Genomic DNA, 27911 nt, shown 5'->3' on the forward strand with positions numbered 1-27911 from the left:
TGATGAAGCACACAATTTCAACAATGCCACAGGGCTATACATGGGCACGACACAGTTCTATAATGTTGTTTCTATGTAAAGTGTCTATAAAACTGTCAACCACAGGATTCTTTTAAAAAAGAAAGATCCTAGCAGGTGCAAAGTGGCGTTTGCAGTTGCTTTTCTCGAAGATTTAAAAAACTATAATAAGTGACCTTGATCAGCCCCATCCAGCAGACATCAAAAGGAACTCACATACGTAATTTACAGTTTTTTAGCTGCTACAGTAAAAGAGTAAAAACGGGTGAAATTAATTTTAATAGTATATTTTAATTAACTCAATATATCCCAAACATTATTTCAACATGTAATCAACATGAAACATTTATTCATGAGATATTTTACATTCTTCTTAAAAAATATGTCAAAGTGCAATGTGTATTTTATATCTATAGCCTATTTCAACCTGGGCTTGCCTCGTTTCTAGTGCTCCATAGACACACGTGGCTTGTGGCCACCATACTGATGGGATAGCCAGCCCTGTGGGTGGGACAGAGGGGGCATGGGTCTGTGTTTATTTGGTGATGGCGCCACACAGACACGAATTAGTAGGAGTTACAGTCCTAATTTGTGAGTTATGCTTCCGCTCATGTGTTCCTCTATTCCTCAGTCATGTTTTCCAAAGTGTGGTCATCTAGTCATGCCATGACATCAAGTGACTTCATTTTCCCTAGTGAGAAAGTCATCCCTTCTTTGGTTCCCTTCCTATCCTTGAGTTCACACTGAGAAAGTCTCTCGTAAGTGCTGGCTTGTCTTCGACACCTATTACATCTGTGTCTCCCTCTCAACAAGGAGTAGGCAGCCCTCAGGCCCTGGTGACGTGGAGTCTTAGCCCTCTTTTCACTGTCTGCTGGCTTCCCTGGAGCACTCACCTTTACCTTTGCAGACTTCAGTTTCCTCATCTGTAAAACTAGGTAGAAGTAGGCATTTTCTAGCTAAAGTTCCCAGTTTTATGATCCCATAACCCAGTGTTTCTCAAACTTTGGTCATGTCTCATCATTTTTGTCAGATCTGAGTATCATCTATGCTGTCATGGCTTTATATTTTTCTTCCTATCAGTTTCTTTTTTATGGAAATGAATGTTATTCTAAAAAGAAACTTACACCACCAATGTAAAGAGAAAATCAAAAGCTCTTGCCAGAAATAGAAAGTAATTATAAAAAAAAAAAAAAACTAGCTCAAAACAGTTGCCTGTCTCTGAGCCAGAGGCCTTTGCTCTAAGAAAGGTGAATGACCCTGGAGAGGGACTGAGGACATAGCGTAAGAAGTAAAGAAAGAGGAAAGAAACACAAAAGGTGGCTTGCCAGTCAAAACAGGTTTATTTTAGAGAAAACAAACCTGGGAGGGGATTCTGGCCAAGTTAGGTCAGAGCCACACTCTCTTAGAGACTAAGAGTTTTTAAGGATTTAGGGTGGGAGAGTTTATCCGAGGCTTGGACTGCTTCTGTGTCACTCTGTTGTGCTTATCTGGGAGAGAGAGTTGTGTGTCTGTTCCCATTCATTTTTCTGCAGCAGCAGGCATACTCGCCGAGTCTGCTTTTAGCTCCCCTATCTTAGTGCACCTGAAGGGAAAGGAATGTTCTTATTAAGGTCCACTGTTTTACTGGGACCCATTGTGTAAGGGTGAAGTTTGGCAGTTACCCAAGAGACTTCCTCCTCTCCTCCCTCTGTGCCTGAGCTGTCTTGTCTGTGTTTTCCTGTCTGCTCTTTCTGGTGGCTTGTAGTTAGAAGAGAAATGATTTCCTTAAAATGCATGGGCTGGAAAGGGAGCTGGACCTTAAAGTGGCAGTGTTTGTCCAAGATGAGGTTGCTCCTGCTCTGTCACACAGAAGCACAAAGAGGAGACTTTCCCTTCGATGTAATTTACTGTAATTGAAAGGACTGGGCGGGAACTGGAGAGGGAATCACTCTCTCCCAGTGACTCAGGGCTGTGTCATGTTGAGTGTGGACCCTCTAATCCACCACCAGGGTTATGTCACAGGCTGGCCCCAGGTCCGCTCTGCCCACATGCAGTCCATCAATCGCCGTGACATGGGTTTTGTGAAACAGAAAGATTTATTTGCAAGGCCGCCAAGCAAGGAGGCAGGCGAGCAGCCCTCACATCTGCCTTCCTGAAGATAAGGCTTAGGGATGTTTAGGCGTTGGGGGAGTGGGGTGGTCGAAGTCGAGGGGGAAGGTGGTTGGTGGTGGGAAAAAGGAAGTAACAGGTTCATTCTGAGCAAGTGTAGCTGGGGTTCACAGCATTTCACAGGACACAGGCACAGAAAGTGGGGGCGTCGGCGTGGCCTGAGGGTGGAGTGTTTGGCCTTCCAACGTCAAAAGGCCACCTCTGGGGCACTTGCACAGGCCCAGCTGAAAGGTCAGTGGTCTCAACCAGTTGGAACTGGACAGAGGAGTTGGTTCAACTTCCTGAAAAACAACCAAAGTCACCATCGCCATCGTGGCCTGTGAATGTTATCCATAGTAGCCAGTGAAGGTTAAGTTTCAGCGTTCAGTGGTGAGAACTTCAGCTTCATGGGAAAAGGGGGAAAAAAATAAAAAGCAAGTGACCATAAGCCACGGAGCAGGCACTGATGACCCTTACCCTTCAGTTTCAGTTCTGACACCCTCCTTCCTGTCCGTGCTGTGCTAGGCCAGGGGGTTCAGAGACCGACGAACCAGTAGGGCCTCCTTTCTGACCATTTCCATGGCCGTGTGTGTGTGTGTGTGTGTGTGTGTATGTATGTGTGTGTATGTATGTGTGTGTGTATGTGTGTGTGTGTATGTGTGTGTATGTGTGTGTATGTGTGTGTATGTGTGTATGTGTGTGTGTATGTGTGTGTATGTGTGTGTATGTGTGTGTATGTGTGTATGTGTGTGTTTATGTGTGTGTATGCATGTGTGTATGTGTGTATGTGTGTGTATGTGTGTGTGTATGTGTGTGTATGTGTGTGTGTGTGTATGTGTGTGTGTGTGTGTGTGTGTACAACACTCAGTGATTCAACACTTGCTGCTCACGTGCTGGGTACGTGGCGTTCTGCTGTCTAGCGTCATGCTTGGCTGCCTTACTCACACCCATTCCATATACACAGAACTAAAACATGGGCAAATTCACAGGCCAAATGCAAACCTTAAAGGAAGGCCAGTCAGGTGAAGAGCAGAGCTGCCCCCGTTGTGTCTGTGTGCACAGGAGTCTGCCCCGACTGTCCCGTCTGAATGGGCCCCTTCGTACCTCCTCTGGCACGCTGCAGTTTTCTCATAGTACTCAAAACCCTATGTCATTATTTAATTTATAGATTTGTTTATTGTTTGTTGTTTGTCTCCCCAAGTAAGTGGCAGGTTCTCTGAAGCTAGGAGCCTTGCCCTTGATAACTCTGTACCCCAGTCCACTGCCTGGCACGGAGTCAGCACTGAAATATTTATCAAATGCACGAGAGCTCATAATTTACATGAGGCTCTCAAAAAGGCTGAGTGATTCAACAGAGGTTGAGGTCATTGGTCGAGAGAGTATGACAGAAGCCGTTCCCAATAATTAAAAGTTGTGTATTTTATGAGAAGGCCGTGAAGACTGGTGTATAGTGTATACAGTATTTTGCAAGATGTTGTTTTCCGGTTTAACTCTGGAGGCCAGTGGGATTTTGGAGAACTTTGGGAATATATTTCTAATGATGTCCTCATGTTGCAGCATTTCATTATAAGAAGTTTACAAAATGAGATTTGTCCTGTGATTTAAATGGGAGTAATTGAACTCCTCACTAAATTCAGTAAACATAAAGATTTGAATCTGATGTGCTTTCAGGCATTGGAAAGAACTTATGGAAAAAACGTCTGTCTTTTTTGAAATGACCGAAACGTTCACCTTGGAAAATATGTTTGCTATGGAACTGCACAAACACACAGATGTTCTCAATGAGATTGTCACAGCAGCAATCAAGGAGGTTGCCATTGAGAAGGTAAGACTTCAGTTAAAAACAGGCTGGAGAAAACAGTCTTTTTTTAATTCAAAGAGAAAATAGGGAGAACTCATCTATACTAAAAAAAAAAAAAAATTAGCTGAGCGTGGTGGCTTGCCTTTAGTCCCAGCTTCTTGGGAGGCTGAGGTGGGAGGATCACTTGAACCTGGAAGGTGGAGGCAGCAGTGAACTGTGATCGCACCATGGCACTCCAGCCTGGGTGACAGGGTGAGACCTTGTCTCAAAGAAGAAAAACAAACAAAAAAGAGAAAACATATTTGCTTTAGTACCTGCTGTACTTCAGTAATAAAGAATTATTTGTTGTAGAAATAGAATTTCTGCTTTAATTAAATTTTTTGTTGTTCCCAATTGTAGTTTCATTTTCCATTGTTTAAAAAATTTTTTTCTTATTGTTTCTTATTTATTTATTTATTTTGCCATTGATTTTTAAATAGATGTAATGGATGTTCATGGTAGAAAATTGAAAAAAAATTCATAATCCCACTACCTGAAAATAATTATTAACTTTTTAGTGTATTTCTTTCCCTACTTAAAAATGCATGCACACATGTATACATATGCATACACACATACTACTCATATATGTGCACATACACCCATGCATTTGTATGCACTAACATACACGTACACAGGTACACACATACACATACCCCTACACATATATGTATATAGTCAGGTGTCACCTAATGGCAGGGACACATTCTGAGAAATGTGTCCTGAGTTGATTCGTGATTGTGCAAGTAAACCTAGCTGGGATGACTACTGCACACCTAGGCTATTGGGTAGAATCTATTGCTCTAGACTGCAAGCCTGTACAGCAAGGAACTATATTGAGTACTGTCAGTCATTGTAACCTAATAGTACATGTGTATCTAAACACAGAAAAGGTACAGCCAAGGCCGGGCGTGGTGGCTCACGCCTGTAATCCCAGCACTTTGGGAGGCCGAGGCGGGTGGATCACGAGGTCAGGAGATGGAGACCATCCTGGCTAACACGGTGAAACCCCGTCTCTACTAAAAATACAAAAAAAATTAGCCAGGCGTGGTGGAGGGTGCCTGTAGTCCCAGCTACTCGGGAGGCTGAGGCAGGAGAATGGCGTGAACCCAGGAGGCAGAGCTGCAGTGAGCCGAGATCGCACCACTGCACTCCAGCCTGGGCGACAGAGCAAGACTCTGTCTCAAAAAAAAAAAAAAAAAAGAAAAGGTACGGCCAAAATATGGTCTAATAATCCTATGGGAGCACCATTATATATGAAATTCATCACTGAATGAAACGTCCTTATGCAGTACATGACTGTACATAGTACACCACACATGTGTACACACACATATGCATGTAGACACATATGCATGCAAACACACAAAATATACATACAGTGTGCACACAGTGTGCCTAACATATACACATAATGTATACACACATGTACATATGCACATAATGTACATACAGTGTACCTAATATACACACGTACACATAATATATATACATGTATACATATACACATAATGTACACACAGTGTACCTAATATATACATGTACACATAATGTACACTATGTATTCGTATACACACAATGTGCACAGAGCATACCTAATATGCACACGTACGTATAATGTGCACACATATACATACAATGTTCAATGTACCCAATATACACATGTACACATAGTATATACACATGTATACATATACACACAGTGTACACAATATACCAAAGATACGCATAATGTACATATAATGTACACATGTACATATGTATACACATATACATATGTATCGATACAGATTTTTTTTTTTTTGAGACAGGGTCTCCCTATGTTGCCAAGGCTGGTCATGAACTCCTGGGCTCAAGCAGTCTGCTCACCTTGACATCCTAAAGTATTAGGATTACAGGCATGAGCCACCGCACCCGGCCTTGATATAGATTTTTTGTTTTGAATATGGAATCAGAAGAGGCATATCATTTTGTAATTTGGTTTTTGTGACAGTAGAGTAAGCACAGGGGCAGGATCTCATAACTGTGCAGACTTCGGGGGCAGACTGTGGGGTTTAGACCGTTTCTGGGGCTCAGTAGCTGAGCTTCATGTCTGAGCCCCAGTTGCCATCTCTGTAAAATGTGGGTGATAATAATCCCTACCAATATACTTTGAGGTATTTGCTTTGAGGACTGAATGAGATGGTGTATGTGACATGCTTACCTGCCACATAGTGAATGCTTGATAAGTGACAATTATTACCATGACAGAATCCCAACTTTTCAGGAAACAGACCCAGGACTCCGATTGCGTTGTTGGCCAAAAGCAAGCTAAGGAAGGTGTTTTTGGGTTGGGGCTCGGTCCTTTCAGTTCGTGTGCCTGAATCATTCTTTTTCTATTCCTGAACAGGCTGTGAAGGAAATCCTAGACACGTGGGAAAATATGAAATTCACTGTAGTCAAGTATTGCAAAGGCACACAGGAGCGAGGCTACATCCTGGGTTCTGTTGACGAAATTATTCAGTCTCTTGATGACAACACTTTCAACCTGCAGAGCATCTCAGGAAGCAGATTTGTGGGGCCTTTTCTGCAAACTGTTCACAAATGGGAAAAAACGCTTTCTCTAATAGGGGAAGTCATTGAGGTGAGAGAAAAGATGAACAAAAGATGGATTAGAGCCAGTGCATAGCAGTGGCTTTTATATGAGGATATTTTGTGCTTAGAACTTTTATATGAGGATATTTTGTGCTTAGAACTTTTATATGAGGATATTTTGTGCTTAGAAACAAATGATCCTCTTTCATACTTTTTTGTCTTGATTTATTTTGAGGACAAGAGTGCATGATCAAAGGAATTGATCTGAATTTTTATTTTAGTGAATGATTTTCATTTCCAAGATTCCTAATTGCTTCTTTTTCATATTATCTCTGTTTTTCTTTGATACTGTCCTGTTCTTGTTGCAAGGATGCTTTTGCCTCCTTGATGACACTGAAAATTAGAAACATATTTATTTTACATTCCTTTTTGATTTCTCTACACTTTTTAAAAAAATGTCTGTTGACTCTCTCTTGTGGTGGTGGATTTTCCTCTGTGTGATTTTGATTTTTTTTTCTAGCTCATCTCACATGTAGTTTTTTTCTTGTGTTTGCTTCACTTTGTCATCTGTTTTTGCAGCCTCTTTAACCTGAGGCCTGTCACACTGGGAAGTAGCAAGGTCTTATAGTAGGTGGTTTGGGGCTTTCTTTCTTTTGGGCAATACTTGTCCAGACCTCTGTGAGCAACCCAGGCTCACTGCACCATTTTTGTGCGGTTGCCTTTTTTTCCTCCCCAGACCACAGGCAAGCACCTTGTTTTTGGCCACAGTCCAAGCCTTGGGTGGGATGAAGCCAGGCCTGTTCACTGGCCAACTGTGTGATCAGGCCTCCATCATGCCTGGGCTTCCTTTCCTTGCTTTTTGTTTGTTTGTTTTGTCTATGACTTTGTGTTAGTGGAAGCTCTTATGTGGGATATAACACTGTTTTTTAATTTGTGAGTTAAAAACAATTTTTTTTTAGATGGAGTCTTGCTCTGTCACCCAGGCTGGAGTGCCGTGGTGCCATCTCGGCTCATTGCAACCTCTGCCAGCCGGGTTCAAGTGATTCTCCTGCCTCAGCCTCCCGAGTGGCTGGGATTACAGGCATGTGCCACTATGCCTGGCTAGTTTTTGTATTTTTAGTAGAGATGGGGTTTCACCATGTTGGCCAGGCTGGTCTTGAACTCCTGACCTCAAGTGACCTGCCCACCTCTGGCTCCCAAAGTGTTGTGATTATAGGCATGAGCCACTGTGTTCAGTCAAAAAAAATTTTTTATTGAGGTAAAATTTAAATAACATAAAACTAGCGATTGTAAAGTGCACAATTCAGTGACATTTAGTACATTCACAGTGTTGTGCAACCACCACCTCTAATTCCAGATTTTCATCAAACCAAAAGACAAGCCAGAATCCCTTAAGCAGCCATTCCCTACCCATCTCCTCCCCCAGCACCTGGCAACCTCCAGTCTGTTTTCTGTGTCAATGGATTTACCTATTTTGGATATTTCATATAAGTGGAATGACACAATATATGATCCTTTACGTCTGGCTTTTGTCACTTAGTGTGATGTTTTCCAGGTTCATCCATGTTGTAGCATGTGTCAGTGCTTCCGTCCTTTTTATGGCCCAATAATATTAAATCGTGTGGATTGATCACATGTTGTTTTTCTATTCATTGGCTGATAGACATTTGGGTTGTTTCCACCTTTTGGCTATTGTGAACAGTGCTGCCGTCAGCATTCATGTACAACTACTTGAGTCCCTGTTTTCAATTCTTTTGGGTCAATACCTAGGAGCGGAATTGCTGGGCACATGGTACTTGGCTTACTTTTTGAGTGTCTGGCATGGCCTGTCCTTCGCCGTTGTGGGTCACAGGCTTCACCCCCTTCTCATAACTAGAAGTTTTCCTACCTGTGCTGGGCTGCATGGAGAGCTTTCTTTTGCTTTTGAGTGTGGCCATTAGTTATGCTTTCCCCAGCATTCCCATTCATTTGGAGTGGAGGGGAGCTGGCCATGCAGATGCTCACTCTGTCACCTTGCCTGGAAGGTCCTCCCACCTGAGTTGATTTGGGTCTGTCTCGTGTCAGGGTGGGGCTTTGCCATCCACTTTTGGAGGTATCTGATAACCCCTGCTGACACTGACCTTTTGTACATTTACAGATTTGGATGTTGGTTCAGAGAAAATGGATGTATCTTGAAAGTATTTTTATTGGTGGAGATATAAGATCACAACTTCCGGAAGAGGCAAAAAAGTTTGACAACATCGATAAAGTATTTAAAAGGGCAAGTGACTCGCTTCTATTTTAGTAATGAAAGAAGGGCAGCGATTTGAGATATTTGTACCTTTTTATTTGCACATTGTATTTTCTCCATTAGTAGCTTCTCTCTCATTTTTTAGATACAGGGTTTTGCTCTGTTGCCCAGGCTGGAGTGCAGTGATGTGATCATGGCTCCCTGTAGCCTTGAACTTATGGGCTAAAGAGATCCTCCTAACTCAGCCTCCCAAGCAGCTGGGACTACAGGCATGCACTGCCATGCTCAGCTAATTAAAACATTTTTTATAGGGATAGGATCTTGCTATGTTGTCCAGGCTGGTCTCAAACTCCTAGCCTCAAGTGACTCTCCCACATTGGCCTCCCAAAGCACTGGGATTACAGGAGTGGGTCACCTTGCCTGGCCCACTAGTAGCTTCTGAATTTTTCGTGTCATTATTTATGACCCTAATCTGTCTAGTAAAAATTCCCGTTTGATTTTTAGCTGCTGGCATATGACACTGAATCTTTTTTACATTTATTATAAAAGCAATATTTGCTTGTTTAAAATATTTTGAAAATGTAGAACAGTGGAAAAATATATCTCTCATGGTTCTGTCACGTTAATGGGACCACTTTAACATGTCAATATATTCCTTTTATCTTTTTCCTATGTGTATAAGCTTAAAAAGCATAATTGTAATCATATTGTGTACAACTTTATATCATAATTTTCTCTTAATATTATGAGAAACAGTTCATATTAGGAAGTCATCTGAGAAAATAATTTCATGGCTCTCTATATTCCAGGGAGTGGGCTGACATTAGTTTAGTTGATTACTCTCCAGTAATTTGACATTTTGTTTGAACAGAGTTCTTTGCTTTCATAAATAATGTACAGGTTCTTGCCTAATGCTGTTTCCATAGTTAGAGTGAATATCTTCAGATAGATTGTTAGAAAGCAAATTGCCCGTGAAAGGGTGTGTGTATTTTAAAGTCGTTTCCAAAAAGGGTTGGACTGGTCATCACAGTGGCTGTAGTTAGTGTGGCTGGGATTTTAACCCAGCTCTCTTGCTCTCAAAGCCCGGGTATTTTGCTACTTAGCTTTGTTGCTGTGTCCTTTAATTATAGGTGGCCAGTTCATGTTTTGATCTCTTTTATCCACTAGAGTTCATAACTGTTTCATATAATTGTTGCATAAGCTCTTTTTTTAAACTTAAAAGAATTGTACAACACATATCAGGCTGGATGGTGACTCACGCCTGTAATCCCAGGACTTTGGGAGGCCGAGGTGGGCGATCACTTGAAGTCAGGATTTCGAGACCAACCTGGCCAATATGGTGAAACTCTGTCTGTCTCTCTCTTTTTTTTTTTGAGACAGAGTCTCGCTCTGTCGCCCAGGCTGGAGTGCAGTGGCATAATCTTGACTCTCTGTAAGCTCCACATCCTGGGTTCCGGCCGTTCTCCTGCCTCAGCCTCCCGCGTAGCTGGGACTACAGGTGCCCACCACCACGCCCGGCTAATTTTTTGTATTTTTAGTAGAGACAGGGTTTCACCGTGTTAGCCAGGATGGTCGCAATCTCCTGACCTCATGATCTGCCCACCTTGGCCTCCAAAAGTGCTGGGATTACAGGTGTGAGCCACTGTGCTCAGCCGGTGAAACTCCGTCTCTACTAAAAATACAAAAAAAAAAAAAAAAAAAAAAATTAGCCAGGCATGGTGGTGCATGCCTGTAATCCCAGCTACTCGGGAGGCTGAGGTGGGAGGATCGCTTGAACCCAGGAGGTGAAGGTTGCAGTGAACTGAGATCGTGACACCACTCTAGCCTGGGTGACAGAGTGAGACTCTGTCTCAAAAAAAAAAGAAAAAAGAAAAAGAAGAATTACACAACAAATATCAATTCATTACAGAATACTTTAGAAATTACAAAAAGCCAAGAAAAAAAAGAAAGGAAGAAAAAAATACCTATAATCCCCTTGCCCAGGGTAACCATTTTAATAGTTGAGCATATATCTTTCCAGAATGTTTATTCCTGCATAAACATACAAATAGATATAAATAAATAAATAACATTCTACAAAATATCATCGTTCTTTTTTTTTTTTTAGAGACGAGGTCTTGCTTTGTTGCCCAAGCTGGAGTGCAGTGGTGTAATCATAGCTCACTGCAGCCTCCAACTCCTGGGCTCATATGATCCTCGCCTTGGCCTCCCAGGTAGCTGGGACTGCAGGTATGCACCACCACACCCGGCTAACTTTAAAAAAAAAAAAAAAAAGTTGTTTTTTTTGTTTGTTTGTTTTTGTTTTTTTTTAGTAGAGATGGAGTCTTGTTCTGTTGCCCAGTCTGGTCTCAAACTCCTGGTCTCAAACAATCCTCCTAATCCTCCTGTCTTAGTCTCCCAAAGCACTGGGATTACAGGCTTGAAAATAGAATCATTCTTACCAATGTCACTGGCTATTTTTATTGAACAGTTTGACCTATTTCAATAAATAAACATCAAAATTATCACTCACAGCAGATGATTGACCTGTTGCTGGACATTGAGGCTATTTCTTTCTTTTTCTGCTATGATGAAGAATGCTGCAGTGAATATTTTGTATATACAAATTGCTCACAGTGGAATTGCCAGCTTCCTTTACTCAGCAAGTGTTGAATGGGCGCCTACTGTGTGTAAGCACTTCTGTAGGGTGGGGTGGGGCCCATCAGTGAACAAAACAAAAAAATCCTTTCCCTGCGCAGCTGGCCTTCTTATGGGATAACGAAAAGAAAAACCAGAAACCAGTTAGTTACATGTAGTACATTAGAAGGTGCTGAGGATATGCATGTTTAAAAATGGTAAATGGATCCCCTGAAAGCCAATGGCCCTGGGCAGCTTGTCAGTTTCGTCTCGGCCGTGCCTGGGCTCTGGTGAGTGCCTGTTCCGGGCTCAAGAACAGTGTCTCTGCTCTCCCTGCTCACCCTGCTTGACGGCTCTCCTCTGTCCTGGTCCAGATCATGGGTGAGACCTCAAAAGACCCCGTGATCAAGAGGTGCTGTGAAGCCCCAAACCGCCTCAGTGACCTACAGAACGTCAGCGAGGGCCTGGAGAAATGCCAGAAAAGCCTCAACGACTACTTAGATTCGAAGAGAAATGCTTTCCCGAGGTTCTTCTTCATTTCTGACGATGAGTTGCTTAGCATTCTGGGGAGCAGCGACCCACTGTGCGTCCAGGAGCACATGATCAAGGTCAGCCCTCTGGGTGTGCAGGGCTCCCCGTGTAAGCCTTAGAACTGCCTTCGGTCCTCCCTGGTTCCCTTTGCCATGAGGTTCAACGCAGAGGGTTAAGACTGAAATGCTGCTGGAGTTGGTTTTTTGGTTTGTTTTTTGAGACAGGGTCTGGCTCTGTTGCCCAGGCTGGAGCGCAGTGGTACAATCATGGCTCATTGCAGCCTCCACCTCCCCGACTCAAGTGATCTGCCACCTCAGCTTCCTGAGTGGCTGGGACCACAGGTGCACACCACCATGCCTGGCTAATTTTTATATATTTTTTGGAGAGATGAGGTCTCACTGTGTTACCTGGGCTGGTCTCTAACTCCTGAGCTCAAGCAATGTTCCCACCTCGGCCTCCCAAAGTAGGATTACAGGAGTGAGCCACCACACTCAGCCCTCGAGTTTTAATTTGAAGCGTAAGCCTGATGATATTCACTGAGTCTGAAATCACACCAGATTCAGCTATTTTTCCACAGTCCAAAACCTTTCTTTTTATAAACTAAAAAAAAAAACAAAACAAAAAAACCAGAAATATATGAAGACTAATATATTAAATAGGGAGGCATTAGAGGATAGTGGTTTAGCACATGGACTCTAGAACCAGATTGCTGGGGTTCAAATCTTTGCTCTATTCTGAGTTTCTGTGTGATCTTCGGCAAGTTCCTTGATCTCTCTGGACATCAGTTTCCTCATCTGTGAATGGACATAACCCCAATGGTTACCTGTTTCAGTGGAGCTGTTATAAAAATGAAATGAGTTACTATTTATAAAGTACTTTGAACAGTGCCTACCTTTCAATGTTGGCTAAATAACCCTCTCCACTACCCAGAATTGGCACTTGTTACCATTTAGTCATATTTGGTTTGTCTCTTTTTTTTGTAAAGTTGTACAAATTTGCAATACTTTTTGTCCCCATCCCCATTCATACTTCCTCTACTTTCTTTTCTATTTTTTTTTTTTTTTTTTTTGAGACAGAGTCTCACTCTGTCGCCCAGGCCGGAGTGCAGTGGCGTGATCTCCGCTCACTGCAAGCTCCACCTCCCGGGTTCACGCCATTCTCCTGCCTCAGCCTCCCGAGTAGCTGGGACTACAGGCGCCAGCCACTGTCATGAATTTGTTATGATTCCTTCCAGACCACAATTTCACACTTTTTAAATAAATGTATATGTATCCATGAACCATTTCCTGAATGGCAGGAAACAACAGAGAACACTGTCCCTTGTGATAGAGAACAGAGGCTGGCCAGACATGATCTTTGGCCTGCTAATCAGAGCTCTTTATCTAGCGTCAGCCTGGGCAGGGGCTCTGAGCCTTGGCGCTGCTGGCATTTGGGGCGGGATGACTCTGCTGTGGGTGCTGTCCTGGGCATTACAGGACATTACGTAGCATCCCTGACCGCAACCTACTAGATGCCAGTAGCACCCCCTCCCTAGTTATGACAACCGGAAACATCTCCAGACATTGCCAATGTCCCCTGGTGGCAAAATCATCCCCGGCTGAGAATGAGTGTTGCACGGTAATTCCTCCATTCCAAATTAACAGAGCACTTAGGAACGAGTGCTTTCTCCCATTACTTTCCCTTTAATCAATTCTAACTTCCTTCTTAAAGTAAGATTCATATTTTTGACTGCATATTTTTCCTTTCTCAAAGGGGAGGCTTCTTCAGTATTCTGTTTCCAGTTTTGTTTTTTTTTTTTTTTCAGACAGGGCGTTGCTTTGTTGCCCAGGTTGGAGTGCAGTGGTGTGATCACAGCTCATTGCAGCCTCTACCTCCTGGGCTCAAGCAATCCTCCCGCCTCAGCCTCCCAAAGTGGTGGGATTACAGGCATGAGCTATTGTGCCTGGCCTTCTGCTTCCACTTTTGTAAACAAATATTTTACTGTTGTAGAAACATACAGTGTTAGGAATACTTCATTTACTGTTCGCCTCTTTTGCAAACCTCTGTTTTTATTCTTTAAAGCCTGTTTGTTGCCTTCCTCTCCTCTCTGATTTGTGAGTGCCTTGTATATGGTGGGCCCTAAAGGACTCATTGTCCTAAATGTTATTCTGATTAATAACAATGATAATAGTCAACAGTGTTTCAGCATTTGACTCAGATTGTTTCATTTGATTCTCCCAAGCCCACCTTGTTAAGTGCCATGATTGTGTTTATTCCAGGCAGAGAGAGGAGGAGCAAATCACCCATAGTTGCTCAATTGGATAGTGGGGAACCTGGGATTCCATCACAGGTCTCTGTTCCCCAGTCTGGGGTGTTAATCACCCTTCCGCCTCCTCCACGTTCCACTGGCTCCTATGTCCAGATACCTCCCCACTCCAGCAGGGTTAGGGACAGAGTCTGTCTTCTTTTTCTTTCTCTTTTCAATCCTCCACAGATCTTTGCACAGTACAGAGTAAATGAAAATCCCCAGTAAGTGTCTTTGGGATGACCACACAGGTGGGTGAACGACATCCATCTTGCCTGCGATCTCGGCTCACCGGTTGCCATTGCTTGCATCGTGGCAGCTCTGCTGGATGGAGCACCGCTGGCTGGTCTTTGATTCCAGAACTCAGTGCAGGTCTTACAGGGCCGCCTCTCCCTGTTTTGCAGATGTACGACAACATAGCATCACTGAGGTTTAATGACGGCGATAGTGGAGAAAATCTGGTGTCCGCGATGATTTCAGCAGAAGGAGAAGTCATGGAGTTTCGGAAGATCGTGCGGGCTGAAGGGCGCGTGGAGGACTGGATGACGGCAGTTTTGAATGAGATGAGAAGAACTAATAGACTAATTACCAAAGAGGCTATTTTTAGATACTGTGAAGACAGAAGCAGGTAAGGCTGCGAATGTGGACATGCATTGCTCTATCCAATTCATAGTCATAATGGATTAATTTTAAAGGCTTGGAGTAGATTGGCTGACATTCCAAATGAGGTTTTGTTTTTTTGCAATAGGTCATTAGTAGACAGATAGATGTCTTTATTTTTATTTTTTTGAGACAGGATCTTGCTCTGTCACCCAGGCTGGAATACAGTGGTACAATGGCTCACTGCAGCCTTGACCTCCCTGGTTCAAGAGAGTCTCCCACCTCAGTCTTCAGTGTAGCTGGGACTACAGTTGTGCACTACCATGCCTGGCTAATTTTGTACTTTTTTGTAGAGAGGGAGTCTCACTGTGTTGCCCAGGTTGGTCTCAAACTCCTGGGCTCAAGGGATCCTCCCACCTTGGCCTCCCAAAGTGCTGGGATTACAGGTGTGAGCCACTGAGCCCGGGCAGTCTTTAGCATATGTGCTGCCGAAGCAAGCACAAAATAGCAGTCTTTCAATGATCACCCGATGCAGTACTCTCAAAGTGTGCCCCCTGGTGGCAGCACAGGGCCCCTGGGATTGTTAGAAATGCTGATTCTTGGGTCTTACCCTGCACCTGCCCATCAGAACTCTGGGGGTGGGACCTGAGGATTTGTGTTTTTGCAAGCTCTCAGGGGATTCCCAGCACCCTTAGCGTGTGAACCCCTGACTTAGTGAACCACCAGAAACTAGGCGTTTAGTGGGATTATGTGTATGTAACGTTGTTTCTAAAATATTTACTGAATTTCCAACATTCTTTGATTTTTGTGGCTAGAGAGGCTTCAGGATATCATGCTGAGCCCTGCCTGCTCCTAGCAGCTGAGTGCAGTCCAACTAGAAATACAGAAAGCCTCTTTGGCTAACTTATTCTATTAGATTAGACAGGATCCCCCGTAAAGTTAGAGAATATTTGGCAGGGCCTTCGTGCAGACATAGAATCTTTCCTGTTATTATGAGAACACCATCCTCTTGATTTTGTACACTGCCTTTTTGATTTTACAAAGTGAAAACATCTACTTAAAAATTATTAGCGAATAGCATAATATTTATTTGATTATGATCCTGCTGTTTCCGAGGTACTGAGGCATATCAAAAATTTGTTTGCATCTTTATGTGGATATGTTCAGTGGATAAACTGGTAAAACTGGATGTCTGGAAAAATTTTTTTTAAAGCTTTGATTTAAAGCAGTTGCCAATTTCCATGGTGCAAATATTCCTGCCATGGCTGATTTCAAAGCTAAATGAAATAAGTGGTTTAACAACCAGCTTGCAAAATTCCAGAATATTCGACAGTTAGTCTTGTGACAGGAGGTGGCCCTAGCATTCATTTAACTAATATTTCTTCAACCCCTGCTCTGGGCTATTTATTATGCTAGATGCTATTTCAAAACTGAACTAGACAGAAATCTCTGCCTTCTGTATGTATTAATCGCTGAATGTTTTAAATTATCTTTTCTGCTCCAAAATATTGTGAATTTTACACCAGCACCAGTTGATTTTATTTTCACGATAGCTACCACTTTGCTAGGGCATTGCTACGTTTGGTAGTGCTTAGTTGGTGGAAAAGAGTAAGGGAATGCAGCCTGATGGACTGAAAAAGATCTTTTTCTCATCCAAATGCTCCTTTGAGCACGTGAACTTGTTGCTTCCAACAGGGAGAATAGTTGACATGAGCGTGTGGTTTTATTTGAGCTGGTACGTGCGGCATCACTGAGAAGTTAGGGCTAGCTGTATCTAGTCCCAGGAAGCACCAGCATCCCGGGATTTCTTAGCTTTGCCCAGGTCATTTAATCTTCTCTGATCCTATGGCCTCAGCTGCCACCTCTCCCTGTTTCTGATTCTAGGTTTGTTGCGTCCTTTACAAGGCCCGTCTTTGTTCATCATTTCGGTGTCGTCCTCCGGGCCTTCGTAATCTTTGTTGTCTCTCTCCTGATGTGTAGGAATCATGGATATAAGTGATCTTTAGGTTTTAGCTGCACCACACAATTTTAAAATAAAACAACAAAGGTCAATGTTATTTTTATTGCTTTTCCTACTTATTTATTTATTTATTTATTTATTGAGACAGACTCTCGCTCTGTCACCCAGGCTGGAGTGCAATGGTGCTATCTCGGCTTACTACAACCTTCGCCTTCCAGGTTCAAGCGATTCTCCTGCCTCAGACTCCTGAGTAGTTGGGATTACAGGTGCACATCACCACACCCGGCTAACTTTTGTATTTTTAGTAGAGACGGGGTTTCACCATGTTGGCCAGGCTGGTCTCGAACTCCCGACCTCAGGTGATCTGCCGGCCTCGGCCTCCCAAAGTGCTGGGATTACAGGCGTGAGCCAAAGCGTCCGGCCTCCTACTCTTTTAAATTTATTTTGCCATTAACTGTAGGTCATCAAGATAATGACTATAGTAATCCGCAGTCACTTTTCCAGTATTGGCATTGTATTACTGTGTTTTCACACTGCTATACAGAAATACTCAAGACTGGGTAATTTATAAAGAAAAAGGTTTAATTGACTCACAGTCACACATGGCTGGGGAGGCCTCAGGAAACTTACAGTCATGGCGGAAGGCAAAGGAAAAGCAAGTACCTTTTTCACAAGGTGGCGGGAAAGAGAGAGAGAGAAGGAGGAACTAATAACCACTTATAAAACCATCGGATCTCATGAGAACTCACTCAGTATCACGAGAACAGCATGGGGAAACTGCCCCCATGATCCAGTCACCTACCACCAGGTCCCTCCCTCAACACCTGGGGGTTATGGGGATTACAATTTGAGATGAGACGTGGGTGGGGACACAGAGCCAAACCGTATCAGGCATTTACAGCTCTGAGTCCATTATTTTTTAAGTGCAGTTTAGAAAAAAAGCTTTGTCTAAATGTGTCTCAAGGCAATCACAAGCTTTGTAAGTTAGTGCCTCTGGAGAGGACATCCAAGTGGCCAATAAACATGAAAAGAGGAGAAACCCCACGACTCAGCAGGATCTGTACATTAAGGGAGGATGAGATGTTTTGTTTCACTTTTCAGACTGGCAAAAATTCAAAAGCGTGTTACAACCTGGCCTGCAAACCTGGGCAGTGTGGTCAGAGATTATGAAATTCTTCGTTGGAATTTTTATTTTCTTTCTTGAGACAGGGTCTTGCTCTGTTGCCCTGGCCGGAGTACAGTGATGCGAGCTCGGCTCACTGAAGCCTTGAGTTCCTAGGTTCAAGCAATCCTCCCACCTCAGCCTCCTGAATAGCTGGGACTACAGGCATGTACCACCACATCTGGCTAATTTTTGTATTTTTGGTAGAGACAAGGTTTTGCTGTGTTGCCCAGGCTGGTCTCAAACTCCTGAGCTCAAGCAATCTGCCCCAGCTTGGCCTCCCATAATGCTGGGATTACAGGTGTGAGCCACCGTGCCCAGCCTGGAATATTGCTTTACTTCTTACAATAAACCTCAAATACTAAGTAAGTTTGAAAACCTATAATCAAATATTTTATTTTATTTTATTTTTTAGAGACAGGGCCTTGCTCTGTCACTCAGGTTGGAGTACAGTGCACAATCGTAGTTGGCTGCGGCCTCCAACTCCTGGGCTCCAGCGCCCCTGGAGTAGCTGGGACTACAGGCACGCGTCATTACGCCTGGCTAGTTTTTAATTTATTTTTTGTAGAGATAGGGTTTTGCTATGTTGCCCAGGCTGGTCTTGAACTCCTGGCTTCAAGTGATCCTCTTCCTTGGCCTCCCAAAGTGTTGGGATTACAGGCGTGAGCTACCACGACTGGCCCCAAACACTTAAAAAGTGATCTGGCATCTTTCTGTGCAGTCAGGTCCCTGCAACATTTTTTGTGGAGAGAGGCACCCTCGGCCTGGAATTTTACTGCCTAGTCGGAGATAGGTAACATCTTACTCTCACGTAAGTCTTACTCCGCTGACTTACTTAGGTAAACAAATATAGGCACTTGCTTACCTAAAACCTTTACTTTGCCCTCCCTATTCCAGATCAAAGAAGTAAATTCCTGAAGGGACTGTTTTGGGTACCAGTCCCCGGATTGATCAGAGCCTCTTACAGGTGTGCGTTTTCTGCAGAGTCGACTGGATGCTCCTGTACCAGGGCATGGTGGTGCTGGCCGCCAGCCAGGTGTGGTGGACCTGGGAGGTGGAAGACGTCTTCCACAAAGTGCAAAAAGGGGAGAAGCAGGCCATGAAGAACTACGGCAGGAAAATGCACCGGCAGATCGATGAGTTGGTAACGCGCATCAGCATGCCGCTAAGCAAAAACGACAGGAAAAAATACAACACTGTTCTCATCATTGATGTGCACGCCAGAGACATAGTTGATTCTTTCATAAGAGGCAGGTGAGCATTTTCCGGGGTCACTGGCATTTCAAAAGGGACCCTTTGTGGTCCGCTGATCTGTCTCAACGGTTTCCACTTCCTCCACCTTTCTTGCGGTCCAGCATCCTGGAGGCCCGAGAGTTTGAATGGGAAAGTCAGTTGCGGTTTTATTGGGACCGGGAGCCGGATGAGCTGAACATCCGCCAGTGCACGGGAACCTTTGGCTACGGCTACGAGTACATGGGCCTGAACGGCAGGCTGGTCATCACGCCCCTCACCGACCGGATTTACCTGACGCTCACCCAGGTGACTGCCAGCCTGGCACTTGTGGTTACCACTTACCTTGGGGCGGGGCATTTTCTCTAAGCTTGAGGTGTGATGACTGCAGTGATTGAAATAGCAGGGGAGATCATTGCTTTGAAATCTCGAAAAGCTTTTCCATTTGGGATGTGACCCGATTGTCACCATTTGGGATTGGCATGTAAGTGTGGCCGTGCTTAGCCACTGGTACACTGGTCCCTAGGTAATGGTGTGTCGGGGGGTATTGGTAGAGGCCAACGGGAAAATGCAGGAATGTCAAAGGTGGTGACTGTTAGGGCAAGTGTGATGTGGTTTTGCACGTCTTGTGACAGCTTTTATTCCAGAATATGTCTGTTCAAGTGAACGGCCTTGGATGATAGAGATAGTGTCTCCCTCCAGGACAGAGGGTAAACTTGTTTGCTGTACAGGAAATGAAGATAACACTTCCATCCAGGCAGAGCTTGGGAAGGTTTGCAAGCAACCCCCAAGACTGTTTGTCAGATGCTTGCTAGTTTTCTTTTTTTAAATTAGAGATGAGGTCTTGATATGTTGCCCAGGCTTGCCTTGAACTCCTGGCCTCAAGTGATCCTCCCACCTTGGCCTCCCGAGTAGCTAGGACTATAGCATGCACTGCTGCACCTGGCTGCATTGGTGGTCTCTTAGGCCCACAGTTTCTCAGCTGTGACTCATACCCACTGTGGATGTGGCATGCACCTGGGCCCGTCTCCACATCACACCATGGGATTTGGGGGGACAAGGATAAAGGGAATGAGTGAGAACAGGAAGCCCCTGCTGCCTCTGTGCTGTGAGTGATAAAGTCCTTTGTTTTTGAGAAAAAGAGTGTCATCTTATCTGTATTGGTTAGGGTTCTACAGAGAAATAGAACCAATAGGACATAGCTAGCTAGCTGTCTGTCTGTCTGTCTGTGTATCTATCTATCTATCTATCTATCTATCTATCTATCTATCTATCTATCTATCTTATCCATCCGTCCGTCCGTCCGTCCGTCCATCCATCCATCCATCCATCTGTCCATGCATCCATCCATCTACATATCCATCCATCCATCCATCCATCCATCCATCCATCCATCCATCCATGTATCTATCTCTCCATCCATCCATCCTATTATCTATCTATCCATCCATCCTGTCTATTTATCATCTCGATCATCTATTTTATCTATCTATCTATCTATCTATCTATCTATCTATCTATCTATCTGGATACTTAGGAGGAGATTTATTATGAGGTATTGACTCATGTGATGATAGGGTCTGATTACTCTCACAATCTGCCATCTGCAAGCTGGAGGACCAGGAAGGCCAGTAGCATTTGAAGTTCTGACAGTGAGAGAGCCAATAATGTAGACTCGTGTCTGGGTCTGAAGGCCTGAGAACCCGAAGTGCCCAGTGCCCTGGCTCAGTCAGTCAGGCAGCACCAGTGTAACCTCCCTCCATCCTTCTGTTCTGTTCAGTCTTCAATGGATTAGATGATCAGGCAGCACCAATGTAACCTCCCTCCATCCTTCTGTTCTGTTCAGTCTTTAATGGATTAGATGAGGCCCACCCACTTTGGGGAGGGTCATCTGCTTTTCTCAAATGCTAATCTCTTCCTGAAACACACTCATGGACACTCCCAGAAATAATGTTTAGCCAGCTACCTGGGCATCTTGTGGCCCAGTCAAGTTGACACATGAAAGCAACCACCACATTCTTTCTCTATTCTGCACCTATAGTCACAGGGATGAATTTGGAAATGACACCCACTTCCTTCTGTGCACCAGAAAACATACGTTTTGCATTTGGCTTATAACAGGCGCTGTCCATGTATCTGGGTGGGGCCCCCGCCGGCCCAGCAGGAACCGGCAAAACCGAGACCACCAAGGACCTGGCGAAAGCCTTGGGCTTGCTCTGTGTTGTCACCAACTGTGGCGAAGGCATGGATTACAAGGTAAGGCCTGGCTGTCACCTTTGGTACCGGCTCATTAGGCAGAGAGCTTAAAGCAGGACATGGCATTTCACCTCCTAGTCTTTGACATGACGACAGTGGGAAGAAGCTAGTAGAAAACCTTCCACCACCACAGCCCCAGAACCTAAGCGTGTCTGCTTAAAGATCCTGCTTTGTTAGCAGGATGTAGAGCAAAAGTCCCGGATTCACTACCCTAGTAGGGTCAGGTGGATAATGTACATGAGTAAAGCGGCCAGCAGACAAGAGAGTGGTGGGATCTGTGGCTAACTGGAGAGCAAAACTCCATGTAAAGAGGGCGCCCCGTCCAGCTTTGGTTCCTAATCACCATTTGGGAAAGTGGACCCAGCATTGCTAGATTTTCCCACATTTCAAGAGAAGAGAAGAGAAATGGAGTTTTACACAAGAATCTGGATTTGTAAAATCGCAAGTAGGAGCCAGCCCATGAGGGGCCTTGGAAGTCCTGCCAGAAAAATCCACTGGTCAAGTGGCTGGTCACCCGCTTCTCTGACAATCAGTGATCTCATGGTTTGCTTTAATTTAGAAAATATATCCATAAATGTGTTGCTTGCAGTTTTAAAGATGAAAATTGCCCTTGTCCTGACATGTCTTTCTTCCTAGGCCGTGGGGAAGATTTTCTCTGGCCTGGCACAGTGCGGGGCTTGGGGCTGCTTTGATGAGTTTAATCGAATCGATGCTTCTGTGCTCTCCGTGATCTCCTCCCAGATCCAGACGATCCGAAATGCTCTGATCCATCAGTTAACCACGTTCCAGGTGAGACACATGAAGCCCCCGGGACCATGTCCCTAGGATGGAAGCTTGCCAAGTATGGTAAGCTTCCTCTGAAGCATCAGTTGCTGGGCCGTTGACACTCCAGACCAGGCTTCCTGTAGAAGATCTGTTGGCTTTTCCAATTGAGATGATTGGGTTTCCAAAATTATCATCATTGATGATAAGGTTTGTAATAGTCCAAGGACTTCACACTGACTCCAGACACAGAACCAATAGTTATGATGGGGGTGGAGCAGAGTTCTCAAATAAGTGATGTGCAGGGTCCTCTAGAAAGGAAACAATATTCTTGGCGACTTCCCAAGTTTGAGAAAACCTGACTTAGAAAGCGAATGTTCCTTGCAATCACATTATCACAGTGAACAAGAAATTTTGCCTTCATAGCTTGTGAAGTTACGGCATCATAACAAGCAGGATTTGCAAGGTTATCAAAGTGAGAAGGCAGAATTTTAAAACAATTGTTGAGAATTCACCAATTTCTCTCTGCCAAAGAATATGTTTGCAGACTTGAGTTTGAGAAGTCTGCATTAAATTACACCAGATTAAGCTGGATCCAAATTTGGAGAAACATGATCTTATTATGTAATCTAGGTGGCCCAGAAGGGGATTCTCTGAAAACACAGGACCAGCGTGGGTGGGCCATTTCCCCACACCGGGGCCTTCTGGGTCCCTCGCTGTCCTTCTGCCTCTGTCCTCCCCACTCCATGCCCTGCACACTTGTCGCTAAGCCACTTGCTCCGCAGTCATACCATGCCTTGTGACACCACATGTGTCCCCATCTGAGTGGAATTGTCCCTTCTTCCTTTCACTGGAAAACTCCTATACATCCTTTAGAGCCCCATTCCAGGATGAAAATTCAGCTTGAGCTGGTGGCCCTGGCATCTCACATGCGTCCTCCTCAGATCTCGGCAGGGCTCACTGTTAAGAGATTGTGTCAACTGGAGACTGTTCAATATTTTCAGGATTCCAGTAAAGGGTCTGGATAGATTTCCCTTTGATGAGTTCTTTTGAGGGATTTTTGGGGCTGAGCTGACTGCTCCCGAGAGAGGGAATTAACCTGCAATGTATATAGATTTCCAGAAGCTGTGTTTCTCAGAGCCAGGAGACAGCAGCTATCTGCTCTTCCTCCTGGGCCATCTGGGCCATCTGGGCCTCTTGTGGGATACTGAGGCTAGGGATGGTCTCAGGGCCGACCTATGAGTCAAGGCAGTGGCCTTGTTTTGGGGGAGGCTGGCTGTCTTCCGGGCTGCCCTCTTGTTGGTGATGCAGACTGTGCCTCCTAACAACAAAAATTTCTGTCCTCTGCCTGGCTGGTGGACAATCAAAAAAAATAAAATAGAAAACTTCACCGAGAGACAACCGGACTCAACCTTCAGCTAAAAAGGCTAAGAATATAGGGATTTCCGTGGTTTGTTGGTACCTGGGGCAACCAGAGGAATGAAGACTGGTTTCTTGAGGGGTTTGAGGTGGGATTCTTTGGGGAGGAGTGACTGCATGAAGTCCAGGCACCTGCAGAAGGTGCAAAGCCAGGCGAGAGGAATGGAAGCCGGCGCTGTGTGAGGTGGTGGGCTGGGCGCTCCCAACCTGGGCTGTCTCCTTTCATCGCCACAGCCATGCCACGAGGTGGGTTGCATTTCTGTTGTGCAGAAAAATAAACTGAGACTCAGAGAGGTTAAGTGACCTGCTGAGGGTCACACAGCTTCTTGTATCAGCCCCAGGCTCTGTGCTTCGCCAACCTGGGCCCCTTCTCCAAGGTAGTGCCCTGGGTTCAGGTCCGAGTTGAGATCTGCCCTCCCCAACGTCTTCAGCTAGGGGGGCCCTGCATTGAACACCGGGGAGGGAAAAAGAGACAAGTGGTGTTGTCAGCCTCACATCATGAAAATGAATTGCCACGCAGCTCGCCGCAGGCCCCCTTTCCAGGGGGCTGGCCGGCCGGGCCACCTAACTGCTTCTTTCTTTCTTCCTTCTTGCCCTCCAGTTTGAAGGGCAGGAGATTTCCCTGGACTCCCGCATGGGCATCTTCATCACCATGAACCCCGGCTACGCAGGCCGCACGGAGCTGCCCGAGTCGGTGAAGGTGCTGTTCAGGCCCGTGGTCGTGATCGTGCCTGACCTGCAGCAGATCTGTGAGATCATGCTCTTCTCTGAGGGCTTCCTGGAGGCCAAGGTGGGGGGCCTTGGCAGCGCCAGGTCGTGCAGTGCAGACTTCACCAGGGTCTGCTTCCAGACTGGGGACCTAGGACGCGTTAGCTCCGTGTGTCTCTTCCAGACGGGACCTAGGCTGTGTTAGTTCCATGTGGGTCTTCCAGACTGGGGACCTAGGACGTGTTAGCTCTGTGTGGCTCTTCCAGACTGGGGACCTAGGACATGTTAGCTCCATGTGGCTCTTCCAGACTGGGGACCTAGGATGTGTCAGCTCCATGTGGCTCTTCCAGACGGGACCCAGGATGTGTTAGCTCCGTGTGGCTCTTCCAGACTGGGGACCTAGGATGTGTTAGCTCCGTGTGGCTCTTCCAGACGGGACCTAGGGTGTGTTAGTTCCATGTGGCTCTTCCAGACTGGGGACCTAGGACATGTTAGCTCCGTGTGGCTCTTCCAGACGGGGGACCTAGGACATGTTAGCTCCATTGGCTCTTCCAGACTGGGGACCTAGGACGTGTTAGCTCTGTGTGGCTCTTCCAGACTGGGGACCTAGGACGTGTTAGCTCCATGTGGCTCTTCCAGACTGGGGACCTAGGATGTGTCAGCTCCCTGTCGCTCTTCCAGACGGGACCCAGGATGTGTTAGCTCCGTGTGGCTCTTCCAGACTGGGGACCTAGGATGTGTTAGCTCCGTGTGGCTCTTCCAGACGGGACCTAGGGTGTGTTAGTTCCATGTGGCTCTTCCAGACTGGGGACCTAGGACATGTTAGCTTCGTGTGGCTCTTCCAGACGGGGGACCTAGGACGTGTTAGCTCCATTGGCTCTTCCAGACTGGGGACCTAGGATGTGTTAGCTCCGTGTGGCTCTTTGATTTTTGTTTTTTTTTTTCTGCTCTGTCTCTTCTTCCTCCCTCACCTCTTTTTAAATTATAACTTTTAATTTTGGAATAATTTAAGATGCACAAGAGGTTGCAACAATAGTAGCACGGACTTTCCAGGCGCCCCTTCCCCATGAGAACATCTCACATAGCCACAGTCCATTGCCCAAACCAGGAAGTTGGTGTTGGCACAAGTGCCATTAACTCAGGTGTAGACATTGTGTGGATTTCACCAGGTTTCACATTCTCTCTCTGGCGTGTGCGTGTAGTTAGTTCTATGACATTTTATCACATGTGGATGGGAGTGGCCATCAGCACATCAGGATACAGAACTATTCCATCACCACGACCACAAAGAAGAGAGACAGGGTCTTACTCTGTCACCCAGGCTGGAGTGCAATGGTGGGATCACAGCTCACTGCAGCCTCAAACTCCTGGGCTCAAGTGATCTTCCTGCCTCAGCCTCCTGAGTATTTGGGACCACAGGCAGATGCCATCACGCCTGGCTAATCTTGCTTATTTTTTGTAGAGACAGGGTCTCTACAGCCCAGGCTGGTCTCGAACTTCTGGGCTCCAGTAATCCTCCCACCTCAGCCTCCCGAGTAGCTGGGACTACAGGTTGTGCCACTGCACCCAGCCTCATGTTACTGCTTACTAGATACATTCTCCCCTCAACCCTAACTCCTGCAACCCCTGATCTATTCTTCAGTCAGTGTAATTTTGTCACTTTGAGAATGTTCTCTACCTGGAGACATGTAGTATGGAACCCTTTGAGACGGGCTTCTTTCACTCAGCACAATGCCTTTGAGAATATGTAGATTCAAAACCAACTTTATGGATAACTTTTATCCTCTTTTAAGATATCTATAAAATGTACATATGTAAGATCTTTCCAGAAGCTCTGGAAAAGTTACAAAATAGAGAATACTTTTAACATAGAGGGTTGTCACGTTGCGTTTCTGCAATATGTCTTTTATTGAAAGCTCTTGGTGCCTATTACCATGTCAGGATTTTGAGTTGGCACGATGAGATCTCTTGTTCCTAGTTTTCACGACTAAAATTGCCACACTTGCCTTAGAGACCTGTGGGTTTTGAACCCTTGCCGTAGATGAGGTGGCTGACTTGTCCTCAAAGACATTTACAGCCTTTTTTTTTTTTTTTTTGAGATAATCTTGCTCTGTCACCCAGGTTGGAGTGCAGTGGTGCGATCTCAGCTCACTGCAACCTCTGTCTCCCAGGTTCAAGCGGATTCTCCTGCCTCAGCCTCCCAAGTAGCTGGGATTACAGGCATGCGCCACCACGCCTGGCTAATTTTTATATTTTTAGTAGAGACAGGGTTTCGCCATGTTGGCTATGCTGGTCTTGAACTCTTGACCTCAGGTGATCCACCCACCTTGGCCTCCCAAAGTGCTGGGATTACAGGCATGAACAACTATGCTTGGCCCAGTTACAGCCTTAATAATAGGTTTAGGTCAAAATAAAGAAGCAATGTATTTCTGGAGTGTGATTCCTACAGATGGTTCTGTTCTTTAAATTAAGATAGTGAAGATTTTGGTAACACAGATGTTTCTTCAAATTAGTTCCCAATTTGCCATATTTAAAAATGAAGGACCCACCCTGGTATTTCTGGAAGTTAGAGACGGAATTTGCTTGTTTGTAGAGCAGCTGCACTGGAACACCTGCCCCCGTTTTCTTGCATTTGTAGAATGATGCTCCATTGCTTTTGAATCATTTTCTTTTTTGTTTTTTTTTTGTATTATTATCTTCTATCAAAAAGACTCTGGCGAAAAAGATGACGGTTCTGTATAAGCTGGCCCGGGAGCAGCTGTCCAAGCAGTATCACTATGATTTTGGACTCAGAGCCCTGAAATCGGTGCTGGTCATGGCTGGTGAGCTGAAGAGAGGCTCCTCTGACCTTAGGGAGGTAGGGGCCACATGCTGGAACATTCTCTGGTTTCAGCTGCTTCATGTATTTACTACGTGCCGTCGGGGAGGTGATGGGCACAGTATGGTATCACCTGAAAGGTTTGAGTCTTAGCTGCTGCTTCACCCCGCGGTCTGGCCTTACTATGGCCTCTTACCTGTTGTATCATTTGCTTGTAATTACACTTAGTACCTTAAGGTCAAGTGCAATGTCTCGCTCCAATAGCAACATTTATGATGCTTCCATAGTAATAATCTGTAGTCTCAGGATGGGTGTGGCGGAAGGGTGGGGACTAACAAAATTCTCATGAAAGCATGAATGTGAGTTGTTATTTTCTCTTTGAAACAAAAGAGGGGAACAATTGTTTTTTTACATGGACTTTAAATAAAAGGTTTAGTCAATGTTCTGTGGGCAACAGGCTCACCTGTTTCTCTAGTGACTGTACTCAGTGTTGCACGCACACACGCACACACGCACGCGCACACACACACGGATACACGCACGCACACACACGTACGCATGCACACGCACACATACGCACACGCACGCACGCACATGCACGCACACGCACACACATTTGGGTAGTAAAAGAAAACAAAACAGCCGTGAGTGCAGTGATAGAAGCCTATTAGTGTCCATAGGAGGAGAGGCTGCCACAAATCGCTTCATTCTTTTGGGATTTTCACACATTTGGGTTTTTTGTTTTTTTTTTTGGAGGGGTCGAAGGAAGAGTTATT

At 45.1% G+C, this 27911-nt stretch overlaps 1 protein-coding gene across 1 annotated transcript in view; it reads left to right on the top strand.

The window, feature by feature from the left end:
- DNAH10 (dynein axonemal heavy chain 10) overlaps nt 1-27911 on the top strand; it is a 171685-nt gene that overhangs the window by 63108 nt on the left and 80666 nt on the right. The window contains exons 26-36 of the mRNA XM_019038458.4: nt 3817-3970; nt 6375-6608; nt 8697-8819; nt 11780-12013; nt 14625-14848; nt 18927-19196; nt 19298-19481; nt 21294-21428; nt 22065-22217; nt 24211-24399; nt 27028-27174. Of these exons, the coding sequence (XP_018894003.3) occupies nt 3817-3970; nt 6375-6608; nt 8697-8819; nt 11780-12013; nt 14625-14848; nt 18927-19196; nt 19298-19481; nt 21294-21428; nt 22065-22217; nt 24211-24399; nt 27028-27174 (2047 nt within the window). The remainder of the gene's footprint in view (nt 1-3816; nt 3971-6374; nt 6609-8696; nt 8820-11779; nt 12014-14624; nt 14849-18926; nt 19197-19297; nt 19482-21293; nt 21429-22064; nt 22218-24210; nt 24400-27027; nt 27175-27911) is intronic.

The sequence above is a fragment of the Gorilla gorilla genome, chromosome 10 (genome assembly GCF_029281585.2).
Source record: "Gorilla gorilla gorilla isolate KB3781 chromosome 10, NHGRI_mGorGor1-v2.1_pri, whole genome shotgun sequence".
In the NCBI taxonomy this organism is placed as follows: Eukaryota; Metazoa; Chordata; class Mammalia; order Primates; family Hominidae; genus Gorilla; species Gorilla gorilla.